The 20,201-nt window shown below is 43.7% G+C and overlaps 1 protein-coding gene and 2 non-coding genes across 3 annotated transcripts; 2 read left to right on the top strand and 1 right to left on the bottom strand.

The window, feature by feature from the left end:
- Positions 1–94: 94 nt before the first annotated feature.
- Positions 95–166, top strand: TRNAQ-CUG. The gene has a single exon. It is a non-coding gene; the product is annotated as a tRNA-Gln (tRNA).
- A 986-nt stretch (positions 167–1,152) lies between these two features.
- TRNAQ-UUG lies at positions 1,153–1,224 on the top strand. The gene has a single exon. It is a non-coding gene; the product is annotated as a tRNA-Gln (tRNA).
- Positions 1,225–5,801: 4,577 nt separating this feature from the next.
- On the bottom strand, positions 5,802–19,833 carry NARF (nuclear prelamin A recognition factor). The gene is made up of 10 exons (XM_009071636.1): positions 19,717–19,833; positions 18,721–18,864; positions 17,977–18,109; positions 16,325–16,459; positions 12,249–12,367; positions 11,282–11,411; positions 10,368–10,440; positions 7,325–7,462; positions 6,627–6,784; positions 5,802–6,052 (listed from the first exon to the last, which is right to left on the bottom strand). The coding sequence occupies exons 2-10, from the start codon at positions 18,793–18,795 to the stop codon at positions 5,811–5,813; spliced, it is 1,203 nt and encodes a 400-aa protein (XP_009069884.1). The 5' UTR covers positions 18,796–18,864; positions 19,717–19,833; the 3' UTR covers positions 5,802–5,810.
- Between the last annotated feature and the right edge of the window lie 368 nt (positions 19,834–20,201).

Here is a 20,201-nt window from a genome sequence, read left to right as displayed (position 1 = left end):
GCGATGCGTGGCTGTGTCACTGTGATGCCGCGGGAGGTCCCAGGTCAGACTGTCGCGGTGCTCAGTAGGCGCGGCGCGGGGGGTTGGGCTGTGCGGTTCCATGGTGTAATGGTTAGCACTCTGGACTCTGAATCCAGCGATCCGAGTTCAAATCTCGGTGGAACCTGAACGTTTTTGCCCGCGGGTAGAGATTTCTTTACTGCTCATTACCATGGAAAATGACTTTAAGGTTTTTTCCTGGACTGTGGAATGCCATAAACTACTGTCATCCAGCGCTACTTGGAAAGGAAAAGAGAAACCAATCAGAATCATCCTGTTTGATTTCTTTTTCTCTATCATTTATTGCAGCCAGGTAAGTGCTTTCTGACACAAATTCTGCAAAGAGTTCCAGCCGTGCCACAGTGTACTGGAACGTCCTTTTATTCCTATGCTGTAAATGGTCTGTGTGGGAACACAGTTCTAAATCCCGGGTCAGCAAAGCTGGAGGCAGACACTGAGCTCCAGGGTTTGGTGTGGAATGTTCAGGTTCTGTTCTCGTTCAGGTGTTTGTGTTTGCTTTCTGCCATCATCATACCACGGGGTGACCTTATTGCAGCCCTGGAGGAGCTCCAGGAGAGCTGGGGAGAGGATTTCACAGCCAGGTTGGATGAGCCTTGAGCAACTTGCTCTGGTGGGAGGTGTCCCTGCCCAGGGCAGGGGTTGGGGCTGGATGATCTCTAATCTCCATTCCAACCCCTAAAATTCTATGATTCTATGGAGTGCCAGGACAAGGGGGAATTGCTTCCCACTCCAGAGGGCAGGGTGAGATGGAACACTGGGAAGGCACAGGTTGCCCAGAGCAGCTGTGGCTGGTCCATCCCTGGAAATATTCCAGGCCAGGTTGGATGGAGCTTGGAGCACCCTGGGCTGGGGGAAGTGTCTCTGCCCAGGGCAGGGGGTGGAATGGGGTAAGCTCTAAGGTCCCTCCAACCCAAACCATTGTGAGATCCCACGGAGACAACGAATACCGCGGAAAGGCAGAAAAAATGAGAACATTTAGGCGGTGTTAAACTGCAGATAATTCCCCCCGGGCGCGGATTCCCACGGAATTCCCATAGGATTCGGTTGCTATGGATTTATTTTCCAGCCGCGCGGAGGCGAGTGCCACCGCCCGGTTCTATGGTGTAATGGTTAGCACTCTGGACTTTGAATCCAGCGATCCGAGTTCAAATCTCGGTAGAACCTACCGCTGGTTGCATACTTTTCTTTTTTTCCCTATCCCACAGCTAATTTTTCCCTGTCCCGCAGCCAATTCCTCGCGCAGGGAGCGCGGGCCGAGCCAAGGACTGACCCAACCGGGGTGAAACCTCAGCACATGAATCCCAAAGGATTTCCTTCACCTGAACTGTGCCATGCCATTCCCACCTTTCTTCAGCGGAATAAACAGTTGGACAAGTGACTAAAACAACAAGTAAGACCTTAAATAATTCCTACTACAATTTAATTGGGTCTTTCATTATATTTGACTGGGTTTTTTTACATTAAGTCTTTTGTTTTGAGAGGAATAAAGGCATTTACACTGTGGAGAGTTTGATTTTCAGTAGATAAATGTGCAGAATTTGGATCTTATTTTATTTGGAAAATAGGGGCAGAAATGCAATGGTTTCAGAGCAGGTCTGAGCTCACAGAACTGCACAAGGTAACAGGTATTCCCTCTGCCTTGCTGACACAAACCCTCAGGCTTCACAGTTTCCATTCCAAGAGTAGCTAAGGACATCTCAACACTTTGGCTCCTCTTCTCTAACCCTGTCCTCACTAGGCACTTGTTCACACAGTGCTAGGAACATCCCTGCTCTGTGCCAACAGCTCCTCCTCCTTTTCCCCTGGCCAAGTAACTCCTCTGTACTGTCCTTTGGAAAAGCCACAGCACAACATGAGACCACGTTATTATCCTGTGGAATTTTGGGTCCAACTACTCAGGGAACATAGAGAAATGTTTGCTGAACTCATTAAATTTTCACACAACCTGTTGATGAGAAATCTCTTCCTCACCTATGTCAGGACTAATTTTCAGCCTTTCCCCAACTGTCTGTTGGATCAGGCCACACACAAATAAGGATTTTTTTGTTCCTTGTGCACCAATGTTTTAGTTAACTCTCTACAGGAGCATTAGCTAACCAGTGAGCCCTCACAGCCTGAATTTATGCAGCAGCATCATCCTCTCCAGGCAGGACAGCCCTAAAGCCACAGGCTGCTTGTTTGCCTTGAGAGCAGATTATCATTTCCTTCTGCAATCCAACAACTTTCTCCTTCCATTTACCAGAGTTTGAGGGGTATCTGTAAGCCAGAACTCCCACAAAGTGCTGATGCAGTGTTATTGCTACACTGAGCATTCCTTATCAGTTCCCCAGACAATGCTCCTGTGTGGAATCAAATGGACTGAGAGTTTCCTATGGAACGAGACAGAATCAGTGCAGAATTGAATATCAAGATTTATTTAGGACAATTCATGGTCATGCTCCATTTGAAAACAAAGCACCAAAATTTGGGTAGCTGAACATTGTCCAAATGTCATCCAGCTGAGACTGCTGCATATGGATATATCCATATGCCCATGGCACTGACCACAGTGGACACTCACAGGTGCTGTGGCTGAGAGAAACCTCCTGCAGAAGGCAAAGGGACTTCCCAACATGCTGGAGCAACCTCAGAGTAAAGTACTAGAGCCCAAGGTACCAAGCACTTGACAAGCTCAAGTCAAGAATACCCCAAATTTCCAAATTATTTTAGCTTTTCCAGTTACTTTCCCCACTCGTTTAGTATTTTTCTAAGCATCCTCTGGAGACAAGATTGTCTCAGCACATTCAAGGAGAGGTAAAGCACTGTGGCTGTGGCCACACCAGGAGCTTTTCCCATTGCCGAAAAGGCAATGGAAATTATTGGTTGCCAAAATCTAATCAGGGAACTAAATAGTGATGTAGTTTCAGAACTAGATAGATGTATTGCCAACAGTAAGTGTCTTTTCAGCTGCAGATTTAAAAGCCAGAATCAAACCTCAGGCAAACATTTCACTATATATGAAGCTGCAACAAGGTTTTCTGACACATTACAATTGCAGTGACAGCAGGTGGAGGAGGAAACTTATTACAGCTAAGGGAAAAAAACTTCTCTTTCCTTTTAAACTGCCACTTTGAAGAAAAGGGCTATAAAAACCTACAACATTTTACTCCCGAAAGTCTTATGAAAGAAAAGCTGACCAAAAAAAAAAGACAAGTCTTAGTTCCTTAGGTCACTAGTGTTAATACAGACAATCCACATAACCCCTAACAGCTGCACTTTGATGCCTTCCTCATCTGGAAACAGAATTCTGCAGCAAACAATCTACCAGCTCTCCACACTACCCCAACAGGTTAAACACACATGAGTAGATGAAGCAATGATGGATCCAACTGAAAGAGTTTATTTTATACACACTGAGCCACTGATTTCCCTTGCAGTAGGAGCAGAGCACAGATTGACTTCACCCCCTGAGCAGCTCATTTCTAGGGTCCCCCATGGGCACAGGAGGGAGGCAAAGGGAGCAGGGACAGCAGTGCCACTGCCCCTGGGAGGATCTGCCACCTCCCAGCAGGGCAGGGGGTTCCCTTCAGAACAGCCAGGCAGCTCTTGTGTGGTTAGCTAAGATTTCCATAGGAAAGCAAACCACTTTGTACCATTTCATCCAGTATATGCACATAAAAAAAAATAATAAAAAAAAAAATCAACACACCAGCAAACCACTTTGTACCATTTCATCCAGAATATGCACATTAAAAAAAATAATAAAAAAAAAAAGAAAATCAACACACCGGACAGAGAGCAGAAGCAATATAATTTAAAACATGCAGCCAGCTACAAACCATATATACAAACAGGCCTGTACAAAGAGAACAGGAGCACTTCAGTACATGATAATTCTCTTGGAGTTTTTGGAGGAAATCATGGCAGAGAAAGAAAATCAGACCAAAGGAGTTGGATGTTGCTTCTAAAAGTAAATCTGTTCCAAAATGTCATGCAACATCTTTCTCTAGCAGACACTTATTACAGTTCCAGCTACACACAGGTCTTCCCACGACTTCTGGACTCCCTTCCTGTACAGAGGTAGATTTCTGTCGAGGTTCTGATATTGCACCACATAAGGATCATGATTTTATTACAAGGAACAACTTACAAAGGCTAATTTATGTATTTTATGGGCATAATCTCACTGTGTGCATTCAGGTAGTGCAGTAACCAAATTCATTTGCACCTGAAAGAAAACACCCCTCAGAAAAAAAATGATTTATTTCCTTCCAATGGGAAGCTGCAGTTACTGACAGCTTCATATTAAGAGAACTCTCTCTTGTCATCAGGGTGACATTTCACTGTCTCTCTCCTGTGCAGCCTCCCTTGCCTAGCCAAGGCCAGACTTGCACTGCCTCCCCTGATGCTCCATTCCATCCCCTGTGTTCAGCTTAACTGAGCATTTCAAACACACACAGGTTGTTGCAGGATTAGATGTTACTCACACAGGCAGTTGTAATATTAAGGAAATTTAGCAGATTCATTCAGACTGCTTGAAGTGATTAAAAAAGCCCATCCACACTTTCAGGCTGGGCAAGGAAAAATGGAACTTTGCTGGCTTCAAACAGCCATTAATTGTGAACAGAGTTGATCTCCTAGGAAAATCTGGACAAGTCTGGCAGGAGTTTAACTTTCTTTTGTCCATCACATTCTGGAATAACCCTCTGATAGCTCAGGACATTGCAGAGCATGTCAGTGCCACCCTAAGATGTCTGTTAAATGAACCTCTACAGCATAATTAAAAAGTAAGTGCACCAAATTCACCATGCCAATGCTTTGGAACTTGGATGGGCTCACAAGCATTGCTCAGTGTTTGTTCTCAGAGGCACCCCAGGAAGTTATTTTTGCAGAAGTCTATCAACAGGAGGCAAATGAAAGAACAATCTGGCATTGTGTGTACCAAACATGAGGGAACCAAAGTGCTGAGTGTGGCTCAGCAGACAGAGCAGAGCTGCACATTTCACTCTCAGAGAGCAGCCAGACAAAGGCAGCAGCATCACTTCCTAGCTGCAAGCTTCAAGGAAAACTTAAAAGGAAAGAAAATTCTCTTTCTGTACCAACTAACCTATTTGGAACTATTTTTGATGAAGGATTATAACCATTTAGCATTAGCTTCCCAGGTTCAGTTTCCGTGGAGCATCCTGTGACATTCCATCAGTAAGGAATGGTGGCTAGTGTGGAACTCATTAGTTTTTGCTGAATTATGGATACAAGGCATATAGAAATTCATTACATCTCTCCATATACTCACTTGTCCTTTGAAAGGGCTTTTTTGGTAACAAGGCAAGTAAATCCCAAGTTACTTCACACCAACTGCAGCAATACTGAAATTCCTCCAGTGTTTTCCCATGATGACAGGGACTGCACACCTGGGAGCAGGAGTCAAATCATCTCACCCTCGTGGAGGAGCCCACTGCATGAAGGGAATCCTTCACTGCAGGGAGTGACTCCAGGAGGAATCACACTCCCTGCCCCTGGCAGAAAGGGTTTATGTACCTTGCAAGATCATGTTTTGAATGAAGAAATCCATGAGATGCAGGAAGTGACACACAGCAAAAGTTAAAGGATGGTGGCAGGAACCAGGACTTGTGGAGATTTCTCTGGTTGTGAAAAGCAATGGTTCTTCCCAAGCAACATCCCCAGCTGGGCAGTTCCCTAGTGCACAGCATTGCATAGAGGTGTCCCAGTGCTGACCCTGCGAGCTCAGCACAGCTCTGACCTTGGAGTTCTCACCACTTGATATCCAAACTGCTCACTGTTTGATTGACTGCACTGTACGTGGTGTGCAAAGTTTCCTGCACCTTCTTAGAGTCCATGCCCTCCAGCCAGTCCTGGTACATCTTCTGCACGTGCAGGTTGGTCTCTGGAAGCCTGACAGGAATGGCAGTGTACACCTCTTCCATCTGGGCAAGGAGGGCTCTGTCTGGTTTGCCATCCTCAGTCTGGGCCTGACCTTTGCCATTCAGGCACCCTTAGGGGACAAACAAATAAAAAAGCCTCAAGGGTGATAGAATTTGATATGAAGAGAAAGTTTTTCTTAACTTGGAATTCTCTTCTCACACTGGTCAAAAGTAAAAATTCTCTACCTAAACTCTCCTCAATGCTGTTACAATGTGTATTTACCTAAAGTGACTCTGCTATCAACATCATATTAATAGAAATGAGGTTTCCATATCAACAATCTTTCTGTGCCTTCTCCATGGTTTTATGATCCTAATTATGTTCCTTGTCTTTTCTTGCCCTTGACAACCACCATTTCAGGGTATTTCCTCTGAGGTCTGAAATAATCAGAAGAGCTGTGCTGCCACTTATTTATAGGCCAGAAGAGAGCAAGGAACTTTGTGGCTAATTTTAGACAACCCAATCAATTTCTGAGCCGAGGCAGCACATGTAATTGGTGTTCTGGACCCTTCATTACATAGTGAGCATTTCAGACTATTAGAGAATTAGGAGGGGATGAAATGCAGTGCCTGCCTGTCAGACAACTTTCCTTTCAGACTCAAGATGTGTGTGCAGAACTACTGGGGTCCCACAATCACTCTTACCTCCTGGGCAGGCAAGGACTTCTACAAAGTGATACAAAAATTTTCCTTTTTTCAACTTCAGGACCATGTTTTGGATATTTCTGAAGCCATAAGCTGCTGCAAAACGCAGCACTGTCTCCCCATCCTTCTCAAGGGTAACTTCTTGAAAGTCCTTGTTCCTGTCAAGATACAGAGAGAACATTTTAACACTCTTCATTCCCTGAGGGACAATCCAACTGTGTCAGTTTGTATTGAAAAGGGAACAGAACAAGTGTAACAGTGAGATCAAGGTGAACTCTTCCAGTTTCTAAACTGAGTTAAACAGAAGTTGGGGTGGAATTTTCAGAATAGAACTATATTGAATTTTTAAGTGTAAGTTGTTAATCAAATTAAAGCCAACAGGAGCCAATTGACAGTGACAGGTTTAGAACAGGTCACTGCCTATCAGCCCAAGAGCCATGTTAGCACTAACTACATTCACTGCAGCACTAACGAAACCTGGGGGGGTTAGACTGGACTTCAGAAACCATTTCCATACCCAGAGGATGGTCAACCCTAGAACAGCCTTCCCAGAGAGGCAGATAACTTTTGGTCAGCCCTAAATGCTCAGAGAATTGGACTAAATGATCACTGTAGGTCCCTTCCAACTGCAAATACTCTTACTCTAGTCTGACCAGCACATTCTACATAACAAGGATCCAAAACTGTTTTTAACTTACTTTAATGCTTTGTAGGTGATTTCCTTGACATCCATGCCAAAAAGTTCCTTTGCAGCATGTTTAAAAATGTGCTCCAGGTAACCATCAGATCTCTTCCCCTCATGCCTTACTACATCTCCCTCCTTTATTTCATCAAACCTTAGAAAAAAACCAGAAAGGAAGATTAAGTCCAAAACTTCATTCTTTCACATCAGTAAAATAGGATGTTTCTCCCCTTCTCTGTCTGCCCCACCAAGAAGTGCTTTGTGGCACTGAGAACATATTAATTCATTACAGCTTTAAAAATGTAAACTATTCAGGACAACAGTAAGAGTATGAAAAAAAAAAGTATGAAGGGTTTTCCATGTTCAGAAACCTTGAGCAACAGTAATTTATAGGAATGCACACTCAGCACAGCCTAGAGATTTGGTTAAGAACCATTCACTGCTCAGGAGACATTTGGAGGGGTAAAATGAAATACATTCATTTAAATAAACAATACTTTTTAGCCTGTGAGAATATAAAAATACTTCAGAAGTTCCAAGTCTTTGCTAACAAACAATTCTCCTATTCCAGGAGCTGTTTGTCACACTCTGTAACACTGTGCCAGTAAGGAATCTCAAACTGGTACAGCTACAACCAGGTTAGAATGGGAAAGAAGAAGAAGAGCTGGGAAAGAAGTGCTGCACTATGTTTCAGAAAAGCAAACGAGTGGGATCTTATCCCAAGGACATGGCATTCACCTGGAGGTTCACCTCTCCCCCAGTTCTCAGCAGCTGAGCTGAGCACACGTGGCTCAGGACAAGCTGTCCCAGGACACGTGCTGGGCTGGAGCTCCGTGGGCTCCTGTTCCCTTCTGGCACAGGAGACATCCATGGGGGATGTTTCAGGAGGAGAGACTGGTCTTCAGGTCAGCAAACAGACAGATTATGTCCTTAGCTCCTGCATGTCAAAGCCTCTCTGGGTATAGTCTGATTGGTTTTTCCCAGAAGAGCCGAACGTGACCTTTGCTGGTGGCACTGCCTGAGTTGTGCTCCCAGCACAGCCCTTGGCCACGGGACCAGAGGGAGAGTGAGCACAGCAACCACCTGACTAACACACTGCTCAGGGTTAGCAGCTCCTTTAACCACTGAGGAGCTGAAGTGATGTCTGTCCTCCCTGTGCCAGTGCAGCTACTTGAGAACTGCTGCAACTTCTGCTCTGTTGGTGTTTTGGGTTTGTTTCCTTTTTCAATACCCTCAGGTGATTTTGTTTCATGGTGTCTCCCAATATTTGCCAAGGGCTATTTCTTAGCATTCTCTAGCTATACAAGTGAGTTGAGAACTCAAACACACATCACTTTATACATATGACTTTTTCAATACCCCAAGTTGCTGCTGTGCTGGGATTGGTTTCAAGAGGAGGAGTCCAAGCTATTTAAATTTCTCTGCAAGATCTACTTTTAAGCCCCCAGAAGAGCGAAAATTCATGTCATGAGGTCTCATATCCTGAACTAATATTATCAGATTAGTCCTTTTAAAAATTGAGGTCACTTGGCTTGTTCAAGCCTGGAGGAGACTGAGGGGAGACTTCATTGCTGTCTGCAGCTTCCTCAGGAGGGGCAGACACAGATCTGTGCTCTCTGTGACCAGTCACAGGACCTGAGGGGATGGTCTGAAGTTGTGTCAGGAGAGGTTTAGGTTGAATATCATGACAAGGTTCTTCCCCCAGAGGTGTTTGGGCACTCAACAGCTTCCTAGGACAGTGGTCACAGCTCCAAGGCTGACAGAGCTCCAGGGGTGTTTGGACACAGGGTGCATTGTTGGGGATGTCCTGGGCATGGCAGGAGTTGGACTGGATGGTCCTTGTGTGTCCTTTCCAACTCAGAATATTGTCTGATCCTATAAATTGAGTCAATAAACCAGGTGTGTTCTGAGTAACAGCCTGTTCTTTCATTGGACAGGCTGATACAGAATTAAATGACTGTCTCTATGTGATTATATCTGCAAGAACTACATTTAGGCAATTCTCCTTCTGTGTGGCAATCTCTGGTAGCAGCAATCACAGCCCTGCAAACACAGCTCTGAACACGTTCCCACTGTACCACTCAGATTTCTCCTCCCTAGACAAGGTCCAAGCAGGACACTAACTGCAACTGAAAAGGATTTTTCAAAGCTTCCAGAGCTTTCTCTTTTGTGCAAGAAAGCATGTTTATTGCTCCATTACCAGCACGTTGGAAAGATACCAGGGAACATCTGTCACACTTGAACAAAGATCAGGGAGAGCAGCCTCTGTCACTAAGCCTGAGAATTAAACCCCACACATGCTGCTCTCTGAGCCAGGCATATGGGATGTAAACAGAACCTCTTCTCTGCTGTGTGTGACTCTCATCCAAAGCACAGTTCAGCTCTCTCTCATCTGAAAACCTAACTGCTGTCCTCAGTATAAAAACCAATTAATTACCATTTCCTGAAAGGGAGCTGCTGCTGCTAGCAATTCTACAGGAACATATTGGGGAAGTGGAAATTTACTGTCAAGATGCTGCTGTGAATGTGAGGGGAGCACAGAGCAGATGGTCAACCCCATGACTGCATCCCAGCAGCTTTGTGGGAGGCAGATCAGACTGTTGGGCTTTACACAAGCTCAGGAGAGCTCTGAATGGGGTCAACACCCCCAGACAGTCACACTAGCAAGGCATGAACTTAATATAGTCAAAGCTATTATTACTGCATTCAAATTTAAACAAGGAGCTACAGAAATCTTCCCAAGTCATACATTTTAAAGCAGTTATGTATAGGGGTCATGACCTTAAATTATCTGCTTTGTATTTAGACAGTGTATACTGTTTTGATTATCTGTTTCATATTACTTTTATATAGAGCAACCAACATCCAAGGAAATTCTTTTGTGGTTTTGGCCACCACACAAAGGATGAGGCTTTAGTAACTCAGGCTTTGATGCAGGTTGGTTTTCTTTAAAAAGACAAAACATTCTTCTGAGCAGTTTTAGATTTATGCTGAATATACCTCAAGGTATTGTCATTTGTCATCAAAGTAAGGAAACAATCCACAACAAAACTACTTACAAACTATCTACAGCTACTTCAGTCACATCTTTCATAGACACATTTTTCTCTTCCATTATTTGGACAATTTCACCTGTAGGAAAACACATGACATTTTACTTTCAGCACAAAGCACAACACACACACTGTGCCTGTGTTTCAGAGCTCAACACCCCAACACCTGCATGTGCTTCCAGCCACATTCTCCAGCTCTTATTATCAGCTCCCTCCAGTCAAGGAGCAGTCTGACATTTCCAGCCCTGAAGCAAAGGGCCCCAAACCAAAGTTTCCCTAGTCTTTCTGTTAGGGAAAGTTTGGAAGATGTTTCTACAATGCAGGGGGAAAAAAGAAGCATGTCTAATATGGACACTAAAGGTAAAGACAAGAGCCTCATCAAAAGGTCATTCCTGCCATGAATTTAAGAGTGTTATGGATAACCCCAGTGGAGATTAAATAATGACCACAAACAAGCCAGGCAATGATTTTAAATATGGATTTGCATAACTTTTACCTTCCTCAAGAGGCTAACAAAAAGAAATAGCTGATTTTTCAGATGCATAGCAACTTACTAAGGAGTAAAGACAAGAGCCTCATCAAAAGGTCATTCCTGCCATGAATTTAAGAGTGTTATGGATAACCCCAGTGGAGATTAAATAATGACCACAAACAAGCCAGGCAATGATTTTAAATATGGATTTGCATAACTTTTACCTTCCTCAAGAGGCTAACAAAAAGAAATAGCTGATTTTTCAGATGCATAGCAACTTACTAAGGAAAATATTTGCCACCTTCCCTACATACAGTACCTGTACTACCAGCAGCACAAAAAAGCCAAACTGACAACTAAAGCAGACTTGAAAACAGCAAAGCCTGGCATAAAGGCTGTTCTAAAAATGGTGATGGATTTATGAAGAGTAAGTTTAAAAGGTATTTACCTGATGTCAGAACACAATCAACTTCTGGTGAATTATACAAGGCAGTGTAGAAATCCTCCCGCAAGGCTTCCAGCTTTTTGTCGTAACAAGGTGCCACAACTACATGGAAAATTTTATCAGGAGACAAGTTCTGTGGGATACAGAAGGGAGCACATGTGAGCTCCATGAAGAGTAAAAGACAGCTTGACAAGGACAAAAATAGTGTCATAAACCCCATGCAGGCAGTAACAGGAATCAGTCCCTGGCTGTTAAATTTCAAGACTGCTGCACACAGGAAATTATTTGCCAGAAGTCACAAAGCATCAACAACAAACTTCCAAAGTCTGTCTTCTGGCTGGACCATATTCCTTCAGACCACGTTTTCTGCAGCTTTTGATTGCCTTAGAAAACTTAAATCTGCAAGTGAGGAGGTCAGAGCTCTGGTTTCTAGCTGTCACTCACTTTCACCCACAGCAGTTTCTCTGTCCATGTGCAGACAGCAACACTTGCCTACAGAATGTGGCTGCAGTTAAGTATGATATGTAAAGAAAAGCAACTTTTTCAACATACAAACCTGAGAAGACACAAAGGTTAGTTTCCAGGATACAATGCTTCCATTGATCCCAGATAACAGGGTAGTTTCCACCTTATTCTCCTCTGTTCCTGTTCTGGCTGTGCTGTAGAACTACACAGGCAGCACTTAACAAGAAACCCTTCAGCTGCCACAGATTTCATTTTATCCATAAATATCTCAATCCATGTTGCACTGGCAGTACAAGGATTGCTGCCAGCTCACATTATACCACACTAAATGAGGTTCTTTGTACCTTCTTCTCATCAAGGACACTTGCATAGCAGCAGAAAACCATTAATTCTTCAAGTAAAGGACAAATACAACACACTTAGATTTGTGTTTCGGTGTTAAACCCCACTAGCACATCTCTTATTTAGAAGAGTATCATGGTAAAAATAAAGCAGAATTACTTACCTGCTGCCTGGCAAAGTAGCCCTTCACTAGGGAGCCCATGATCTGCTGTGGAGACTTTGCAGTGCAAATGTGAGACGTCACCAGGTTGGTGAGGACTCTCTCGGCGTACCGAATCCAGCCTAGGGGACAAAGTCACAGTCACAAGTGGCACAGAAGCACAGCAGTGGCAACAGTCACAGAACAGCTCCTAAAAGCTATGACACCTTCACAGTAGGTAGGACATGTCTGTGTAGGCTGCAGCTCCACCTTGGGAACTGCAGGAAACCTCCAGGCTCTGTTAATAAGGCTTTAAGCAATAATTCACTGTGTTATTAATTCTAGACCTAAAAGCCACTGTGAACTTCATGACCTGTTACTCCCTGTCTAATGCAGAGATTTAACAAAGCAGAAAGAACAGGACCTCAGCTAACAAAGAGTAACTTGACCTTCTAGACCTCAGTCCTTGGATCAGCAGATACTACAACAAATGCACTGTTAGCTGCTTAACTGTAACCTGCTATTTCCTCAGATTGCCTCCCCTGGAACAGAAGGGTCACATGAAATTATGATCACAAGATGCACATGGATTAAGCCTGGAAAAAAATGGCTTCTTTGACTATTGTTAGAGTAGCCACACCTTCAGCAACACCCACACCCTCCACCACACACAGCAAGCAGCTGAAATCCCTCTGCAGGCAACATCCTGGCCTTGGTTCCTCCAGGATCCCCTTCCCTTTCCCCAGACTCTGAGGGCAATCCATGAATATTCACAGCACCCCAATATCCAGGGCAGTTGTTATCCTCCACCCTCCAGAGCAGGAGCTCACAAAGGAGCAGCTCAAGGTGTTTAGGGTGTGCAATTTCTGAGGCACTGTAGCTCTTGCTGAAAAAACCACAGCCCAGAATCTGTCACACGAGGGTTTGGAGCTTTTCTTCATCTACATGATACCTAAACTGTGCAGAAGAGTTAGGCCCAACCTTCCAGGGAAGTGTGTTAATTTTGATGCTAAGAAGTAGTGAGAAATATCACACTGAAAGTCTTTTAACTTCAAACTAATTAGTTTGAAGTGAATTAGTTTAACTAAAAGAAAAACTGGTGTGCAGTATGCCCAGGAAGGGTAAAACCTGTAGGTTAATTTTTAAGCTGGAAATAACCACTTATGTAAAACACCTGGTAATGTTTAAGGCAGAACATTGCCACAAAGGCCAAGAGCACCAAAAACTGGGATCCAGGTGGTGGTCAGATGGTTTGCCTCTCTGTAGCAGAGAGATAGTTTTCTCAGTATGAGAAAATCTAACTGATGAAAATGAGAAAGTATTAGGGCAACAGGAGGATCCTCCAGCTCTTTAAATATTGCCAATTTTTGCTGAAGTACAGACTTCAAGGTTAACAGATACTGGTCTCCAAAGAAAAATCTCAAAGACATAGATCATCTTCAATAAACAAGGCTGGAGGCCACAGATTTACAGGTCAGGGCTGTGCTGAATTGCTAGGCTCTGCACAGAAAGTTTGCCCCATGGCCACCTTCAACTGGGACTTTTAGTCCAAGATATCATCTGCACCAAAGAACTGAAGTTCTTGGTGTTTGGTACAAAGGCTCTATTAGCATGTTCTGCATGATAGGTACATCCACTGCTTAAATGGATTTAATCTCAAGGGCTGTCCAAGTGGAACAAAAACTGCTTCAAACAAAATAAGGGCAGTTTTAAAAAGCATTCTGCCCTGTGCTCAGCATTAGTCACAGCACTCCTGCTGTGAGGCTGCTTCTCAGAACCCCAATGTTTTAGATACTGTAGTCAGGAACTAGAAGGACATTTCACTAAATCCCAAGAGATTTCTCACAGGCATTGCCCAAAGCAATTTCTTCAATGGTTTCTGTCCTTGCAGTAGATGGAACAAGTGTCTCATAGTTGCAGCTCCCCACTGACCATTAGTCACTGGTTAATTATGTGAGCAGCCTTGGTGAGTGAGCAACACGAGGCATTTCTCTGCACTCCACACACACTGCTGCTTCTGCCCCTTCATCAGCAGGGCTGAATTCCAGAGCTCCAGGGACAGGAAGCCTTAGATCCCCAGTTCTCACACTGGGCTACACCTGCACCATCCAGACCTACACACTCCACGAGGTCATTTGGATTCTCAGCCTGGCTTGGGTTAGCATCAAAGAGCAAGAAACCCTGCAAACCACTGCACGATTTCTTGCAGATGTATCTCAGAACACATTATATTTGGTGGTTTATTGTGAGAAGATCACGAAGATGCATGCCATAAACATCTCTGCATCTGTAAGAAGTGCAGGAAAACTAAGAATAAACTTTTGCTACCATAAAACCTCATTCCTGGCAAAGGAAATTAGTTGACTGGGACAAAAGCACTTGAATCCTCAATAGTTATGTGGCAAACCTGCCCCAGGGACTTGTTCTGGGAGTACACAGAGCTTAGCAATGCACTGAACAGTTTCCAGAGCAAGTGCTTGGTGTTGTTTGCCAGTTTGGGACATTGAGGAGAAGACCTGATGACGCTGAGATATTACATGTGCAATCAGTAGTTACACTGCTGTACTTTCAACAGGTACAAAACCAAACATTAGCTCACTTTCTCTTTGGAGAGCAGCAGCAGGAGGCAAGAACACTGCAGACAGGGGCAATAAAACACCTTTTATCAGGTTCTGGCACCACACATGCTGTGCTCTTTGCTCCTGGCAGATGAGACCTCAGAGACTGCTGCAGAGGGTGATAGCTCTGGGCAGAGTCACACCCCAAGATAAGTCAGAGGAAAGCAGCTACACTCGAGTTCTTGTATCTACAAAGCTATATGAAAACTATTTTGTGATAAACACACCCAGTAAACATTTCTGGGACAAATTTATGTAATCTGAGGGTAGAGAAAGGAAGGAGAATAAGGAACAGAAAATGCACTCAGGCAATTAAGGTCAATGAACAACCTTACTTTAGAGACGACTGATCATGATTTTTGCTTTCTCTAATTGCTGTCAATTAAAGAAACAAACATACCACGTTTCCCAAATGGCTTTACACAGAGTGATATTTCAGTTCAGTTTCCCAGAAATGGAAAGTACCTGCACTTCTGCTGACGTCTACACCACAACAGAGAGCTAACACCATAAGCAGCACTGAAACCAGAAACTATCTTGTATAGACTAGAAAAGGGCAAGAAAAGCACACCCAGATACTTCCACTACAGAATACACAGAACAAGCAGAAGTACAAGTATAATTCAAACAGCATTTAAACCTCAATCAGTGATAACAGCAGATTCTGGGTGTCACCAAATGCAACTCTAACTCACTCTCCTCAACATTTCTTAAATGGATTCAATCCACTTCAATTCAAGCTAGCAAGAAATATTTTTATCAGCCTTTTGAAAAGCAACACCATGAACTTCAAGGTGGAGTTGAGGAAGGGTTAGGCAAAGGAGTTACTTCTACCTTGTTTTTGTTGCTTCTTTTTCAAGAAGTGTGACTTAAACTGAAATGGTGCTGTGCTGAGAAATGGAAGAAGTAAGCAGTGACTGGAAGTTCTGCATCTTTTCAGCTGTGATGTGTGCAGGCTCTGTTCATAACAGAACACATTCTCAGGTGCAGAGATCTCAGAAGTGAGACATTTAATGAGTCAGGTCTGTGACATCTCGTGTGAGAATTACTTTCTAGGTGTCAAACATAAGCAGCTCCCAGTCATTCCAAGGAGTGTCACTTGCTGCTTTCCCCTAGGCTTAAGTAGCAAGTTCAAAACTTTGCTTAAGGTAACAGAGGTTGTGGTTTAATTCTATCCAAGCTCCTTAAAGATTCTTTTCAATAAGGAAACGTCCTGTTAAATTTTGTGGCCTGAACACACAAGCAACAACCACTAACTCCTCCATTCCAGTTCTGATTGTCAATTCCAGGCACTGCAATGCACTGAGGATGATGAGTGATACTGGGAACAAGTACTGTGTGCTTAGTCTCCCTCAAAAGCAGAACAAAAAAACACTCAAAAGTTGTGCAATGCTCCCAAACAGAGCCACCCTTTGCTCAGTTCCTGGTAGCTCCTATGAGACTAGGCTGAAGGGCAGGAAGGATGGATAGATGAATTCTCACCAGGGCAGGCAGAGGCAAACATTGGTAAGGCATGTTCCTCCTGGTTCCTCCGCTGGTACCGCTGCACAAATTCCCTCTGGCTCTCCAGGATACTGAAATCTGCAGCTATGGTGGTGTCAAATACATAATGCACCCCTAGGAAAGCAAGCAGAAAGGAACTCTAAATTACTACAGTGTTTTCCATCTTGCAGACTTCCTTCAGAGCTCCAGACCTACAGAAAAAAACTGGGAGGCTCAATGGGTATATGCTTTGCCCTTCCCAAAGCTTTACAAGTAGTAGAGTCAAAACCAAAAGCTACACACTGGAAAACTAGCTTCTGTGTCATGAATTTAAAAGGACTACCAACTTGCTACTGCTGCTAGCAACACTGCCAAGAGTACTCTGCTTTCTTCTGAGCAGCTCTGCATTCAGCACCTATTGCTTGCAGTTTAACTGGACAGGATTGCATGACTCCTGGGCAATACGCAGTGACACTTGGAGTGTTCTGTTCAAGACATGCTGAAGCTACACATTATCCAGAAAAAATAGAAGCAGCTGAGAGTCATATCTTCCACTGCTGAAGTCTGCAGAGGTACAGGAACATATCATCAGCACAGCAGAGACCTTCTGCCTGCTTATTCAGCAGCATACTCCCTATAGGCCTACGTAATTCTGAGCCTGTCCCCACAGTGAGTGTAGATAATGAGCATGTTCTGAGAAAACTGAGCCCCATCAGAACTTGGCAGTACTTTTAGATGAAGAAAATACACTGGGTACAAAGATGCATCATAAAAACTATGAAAAAATGATATATACAGGAGGAAATAATTTATAGGTTTATTACTGTACTTTTTCTAAACTTATAAGCAAAGCAGCTTTTGTTTTTTAAATAAAACTTTGTGTCTATACTATAAAGAGCAAAGAAAATACAGCTTTAAGATAAAATAGGCAGATACACACAGTTCTTGCAGGTAATTTCACACTACAGAAAAAAAACCATAACTGAGAATCTTCTAGAGATACAATGCATCAAAAAGACTGGAAGGCATTTAGGATGAGAATTCCTCCTCTCTCTAGTTACAAAACAAGGTGAAATCTTATTGAAGCTCATGGCCAAATCCTTCCTGATATCTTGATGAGGTTATGAAGCCAGCCTTGTAATGTCCTTCCTTTCTGTGACCTTTTCCATCAGCAGGGAACACCTCCAATCCATCTCTGACACTGCCACGTGCCACACTGGTGCCCTGTTGTTAACATCAGTGTGTGCAGTGCAAACTCTGACTGTGCTATGGCACCTTATGGCCACATAGCAAAATATAATGGAATAGAATCACAATGGTTTGGCTTGGAAAGATCATCTCATTCCACCCCCTGCCATGGGCAGGGACACCTTCCACCAGCCCAGGTTGCTCCAAGCCTTGTCCAACCTGACCTGGAACACTCCCAGGGATGGAACAGCCACAGCTTCTCTGGGCAACCTGTGCCAGTGTCTCACCACCCTCACAGGAACAATTTTTTTCCTAATACCTAATCTAACCCTGCCCTCTTTCACTCCAGGCCCTTGTCCAAAGTCCCTCTCCAGCTCTCTTGTAGCCCCTTCAGGTACTGGAAGGCTGCTGAGGAAGCAAAAAAACCCAAACCAATCCCCCCTTTTCTGCAAACCCAAACTTACCAAGACTTTTGAGGAAACCACAGAGTCTCTTGGCTGCTTCATTCACAGAGAGATTGAATTTAGCAGCAAAATAAGGCAATGACTGAGGGCATATAGACACTGCCAACACTTTGTGTTTTGAGGTATCACATTTCTGGTAAACAAAACAAAAACCAAGAAAAAAAAGATGTCATTACAACAGGGTAAGGCTCCTTGCTTTCCCTCCCCCTTTTCACTCCTGGAGCCATTCCTTAGTGTCCTGTGCTTCACTGGGCCATATCATTAACAGCCCTGTGAAACCACCATCAAGTTCAGGCAGGACAGGATGTTCCTCTGATCCTGTCAGTGTTTATCTCCAATCATCTGTAGAGGTTTTTTATATAACTCAGGGAAATCCATCCCTCCCCCGGGGACAATTCTGTGGCTGGTCTCTGTATGGCATAAGGAAAGACAAGAGACATTCAGTACCTATGATGTTCTAGCAATATGAAACATTCTAGCAAGTGTGAAAAGAGCTGTATGTTTAAATATTATTAAATCAACTCATGTTTACAGAAGCAGAGACATTTGAAGCTATAAATCCAAGCCAGCAAAACTATTTTAAGTACTTGAATGTTCATCTTGCCTCAAGTTTTCACTTCCTCTTTAGAAAAAGAGTATCCTGGCCAATCTTCACGTTATCTGCCCTGGGAAACCAAGCTGCTTAGTCACTCTGTAACTGCCTTCTCCTCACAGAAAACACTGTTATTGCTGGGGTCACTTTACCTTATTAAGGTTGAGAACACGAAAGAACTCCTTCTGATTCTGCTGGAAAACTCTGGCTCCTTCTTCCGATGTCATGCAACTGTCACATGCTAAGCAGTCGCTAAGGAGTATTTTAGCATTAGCCAATGTATCAAACTCATTTTTCTAGGGAGGGAAAAAAAAAACGTGAACAAGTCTTACAAGTTTTCAATGATTGAATGGTTTTCAAGACCTTGCAATGAGCCAGCTGAAGAGCAAACATGCTATCACTGGTTTCAGACAGGACATGACACTTGCATAACATCCAAGATTATATACAAGTAATCAGAATAATTTGTTCCATCCCTTCCATGGCTCTGCTCCTACTATCACTGTGGAACTGCAGCATGGTGAAGTGTAAACATAGATCTAAATTTAGCCCCATGTCTATATTCTAGTAATGTGATTTGCACTGCACTTCAGGGCTGACAGTCCCCAGCAAGTCCCCAAGCAACTGAGAAAACTCTGACTTGACCCATTAGACATCTTTAGAGAGGCCAGATGTCCCTCTAAGAGCAACATGGCTTGGGTTTGTACCACGGGGTAAACCAAACAGAACACAGTCCTACAACTACATTGAACAGATCAGGAGTTTCCTACTTCTGGCCATGACACCACTGGCAGCTCACCTGAGAAGAAGGAATAATTGGATATAAAGAACAAGAAGACATTTTGTCTACTTATAATATCAAAATTCAAGCTCTGCCTCTGTTTTGAAGACCTGGTATGAGATTTTTGACACTCCAAAAATTTTTAGAACTTATAATTTCTGTCTTGTATTTGCATACTAAGGGGTTTTATGTCACCTTTTTTAAGGGTTTTAGATTCACATGAGATGTCTAGAAGAGCTCGTAATTGCTTACAGCTACTTGTTGATTAGTGTTGTATTTAGTACTTGAAAGTTGTCTCCTTATAACCTCCTTCAGGGCACAAACCAATGCAAACAGAGTCTATTACAGCTTTTCAAAGGAACATTACCTCTTCAAAGCCATGGTTTGTACTCAGTGCATCAACAGATGTACTCTGTGTATCGTCATTCTTCTGTTTTTTACTGCATTCCTGAAACAAAACATAAACCACGCAGATTATGCAAAGCCTGCTCTCTGCTCCCAAGAACATCTCTGCAAAACTATTTGTATCATTAACCACTAATGGATTTATTTACAGGGGTTTTTTTTTGGCAACGTTCATTCTCCTCTTTCGCATACAACGCCTCGTGTTCAAAGTGCAATCGTTAGGATGGAAATAATACCCCAGGAATTCCCTTGCTTCATCAGCTTCGGAGCGCGGAGAGCTTTGCTAACCCACGGGGGAGGCTGCAGAGGAGGAGCTGTGTGAGCTGCGAGACGCCTGGACAGGGTCACAGACACTGACACCGCGATGGTCACTGCCACCACTGCCCGGGGCTCTGCCGGGGACAGCTCGGGGCTCTGCCTGGGACAGCTCGAGGTTCTCCCGGGCAC

This window comes from Acanthisitta chloris, unplaced genomic scaffold (genome assembly GCF_000695815.1).
Source record: "Acanthisitta chloris isolate BGI_N310 unplaced genomic scaffold, ASM69581v1 scaffold3323, whole genome shotgun sequence".
NCBI classification, from domain to species: Eukaryota; Metazoa; Chordata; class Aves; order Passeriformes; family Acanthisittidae; genus Acanthisitta; species Acanthisitta chloris.
This window is presented reverse-complemented; position numbering and strand designations above follow the sequence as displayed.

Bases quoted from the DNA above. Each gene is read 5' to 3' on its own strand.
- NARF (XM_009071636.1), bottom strand. From the start codon at position 18,795: ATGACATCGGAAGAAGGAGCCAGAGTTTTCCAGCAGAATCAGAAGGAG. The intron at 16,460-17,976 runs GTAAGTTTGGGT...TTGCTTTCCTAG, and splicing joins TGGTTTCCTCAAAAGTCTTG to GGGTGCATTATGTATTTGAC. The intron at 10,441-11,281 runs GTAAATACCTTT...GTTTTCCTACAG, and splicing joins TGATTGTGTTCTGACATCAG to GTGAAATTGTCCAAATAATG.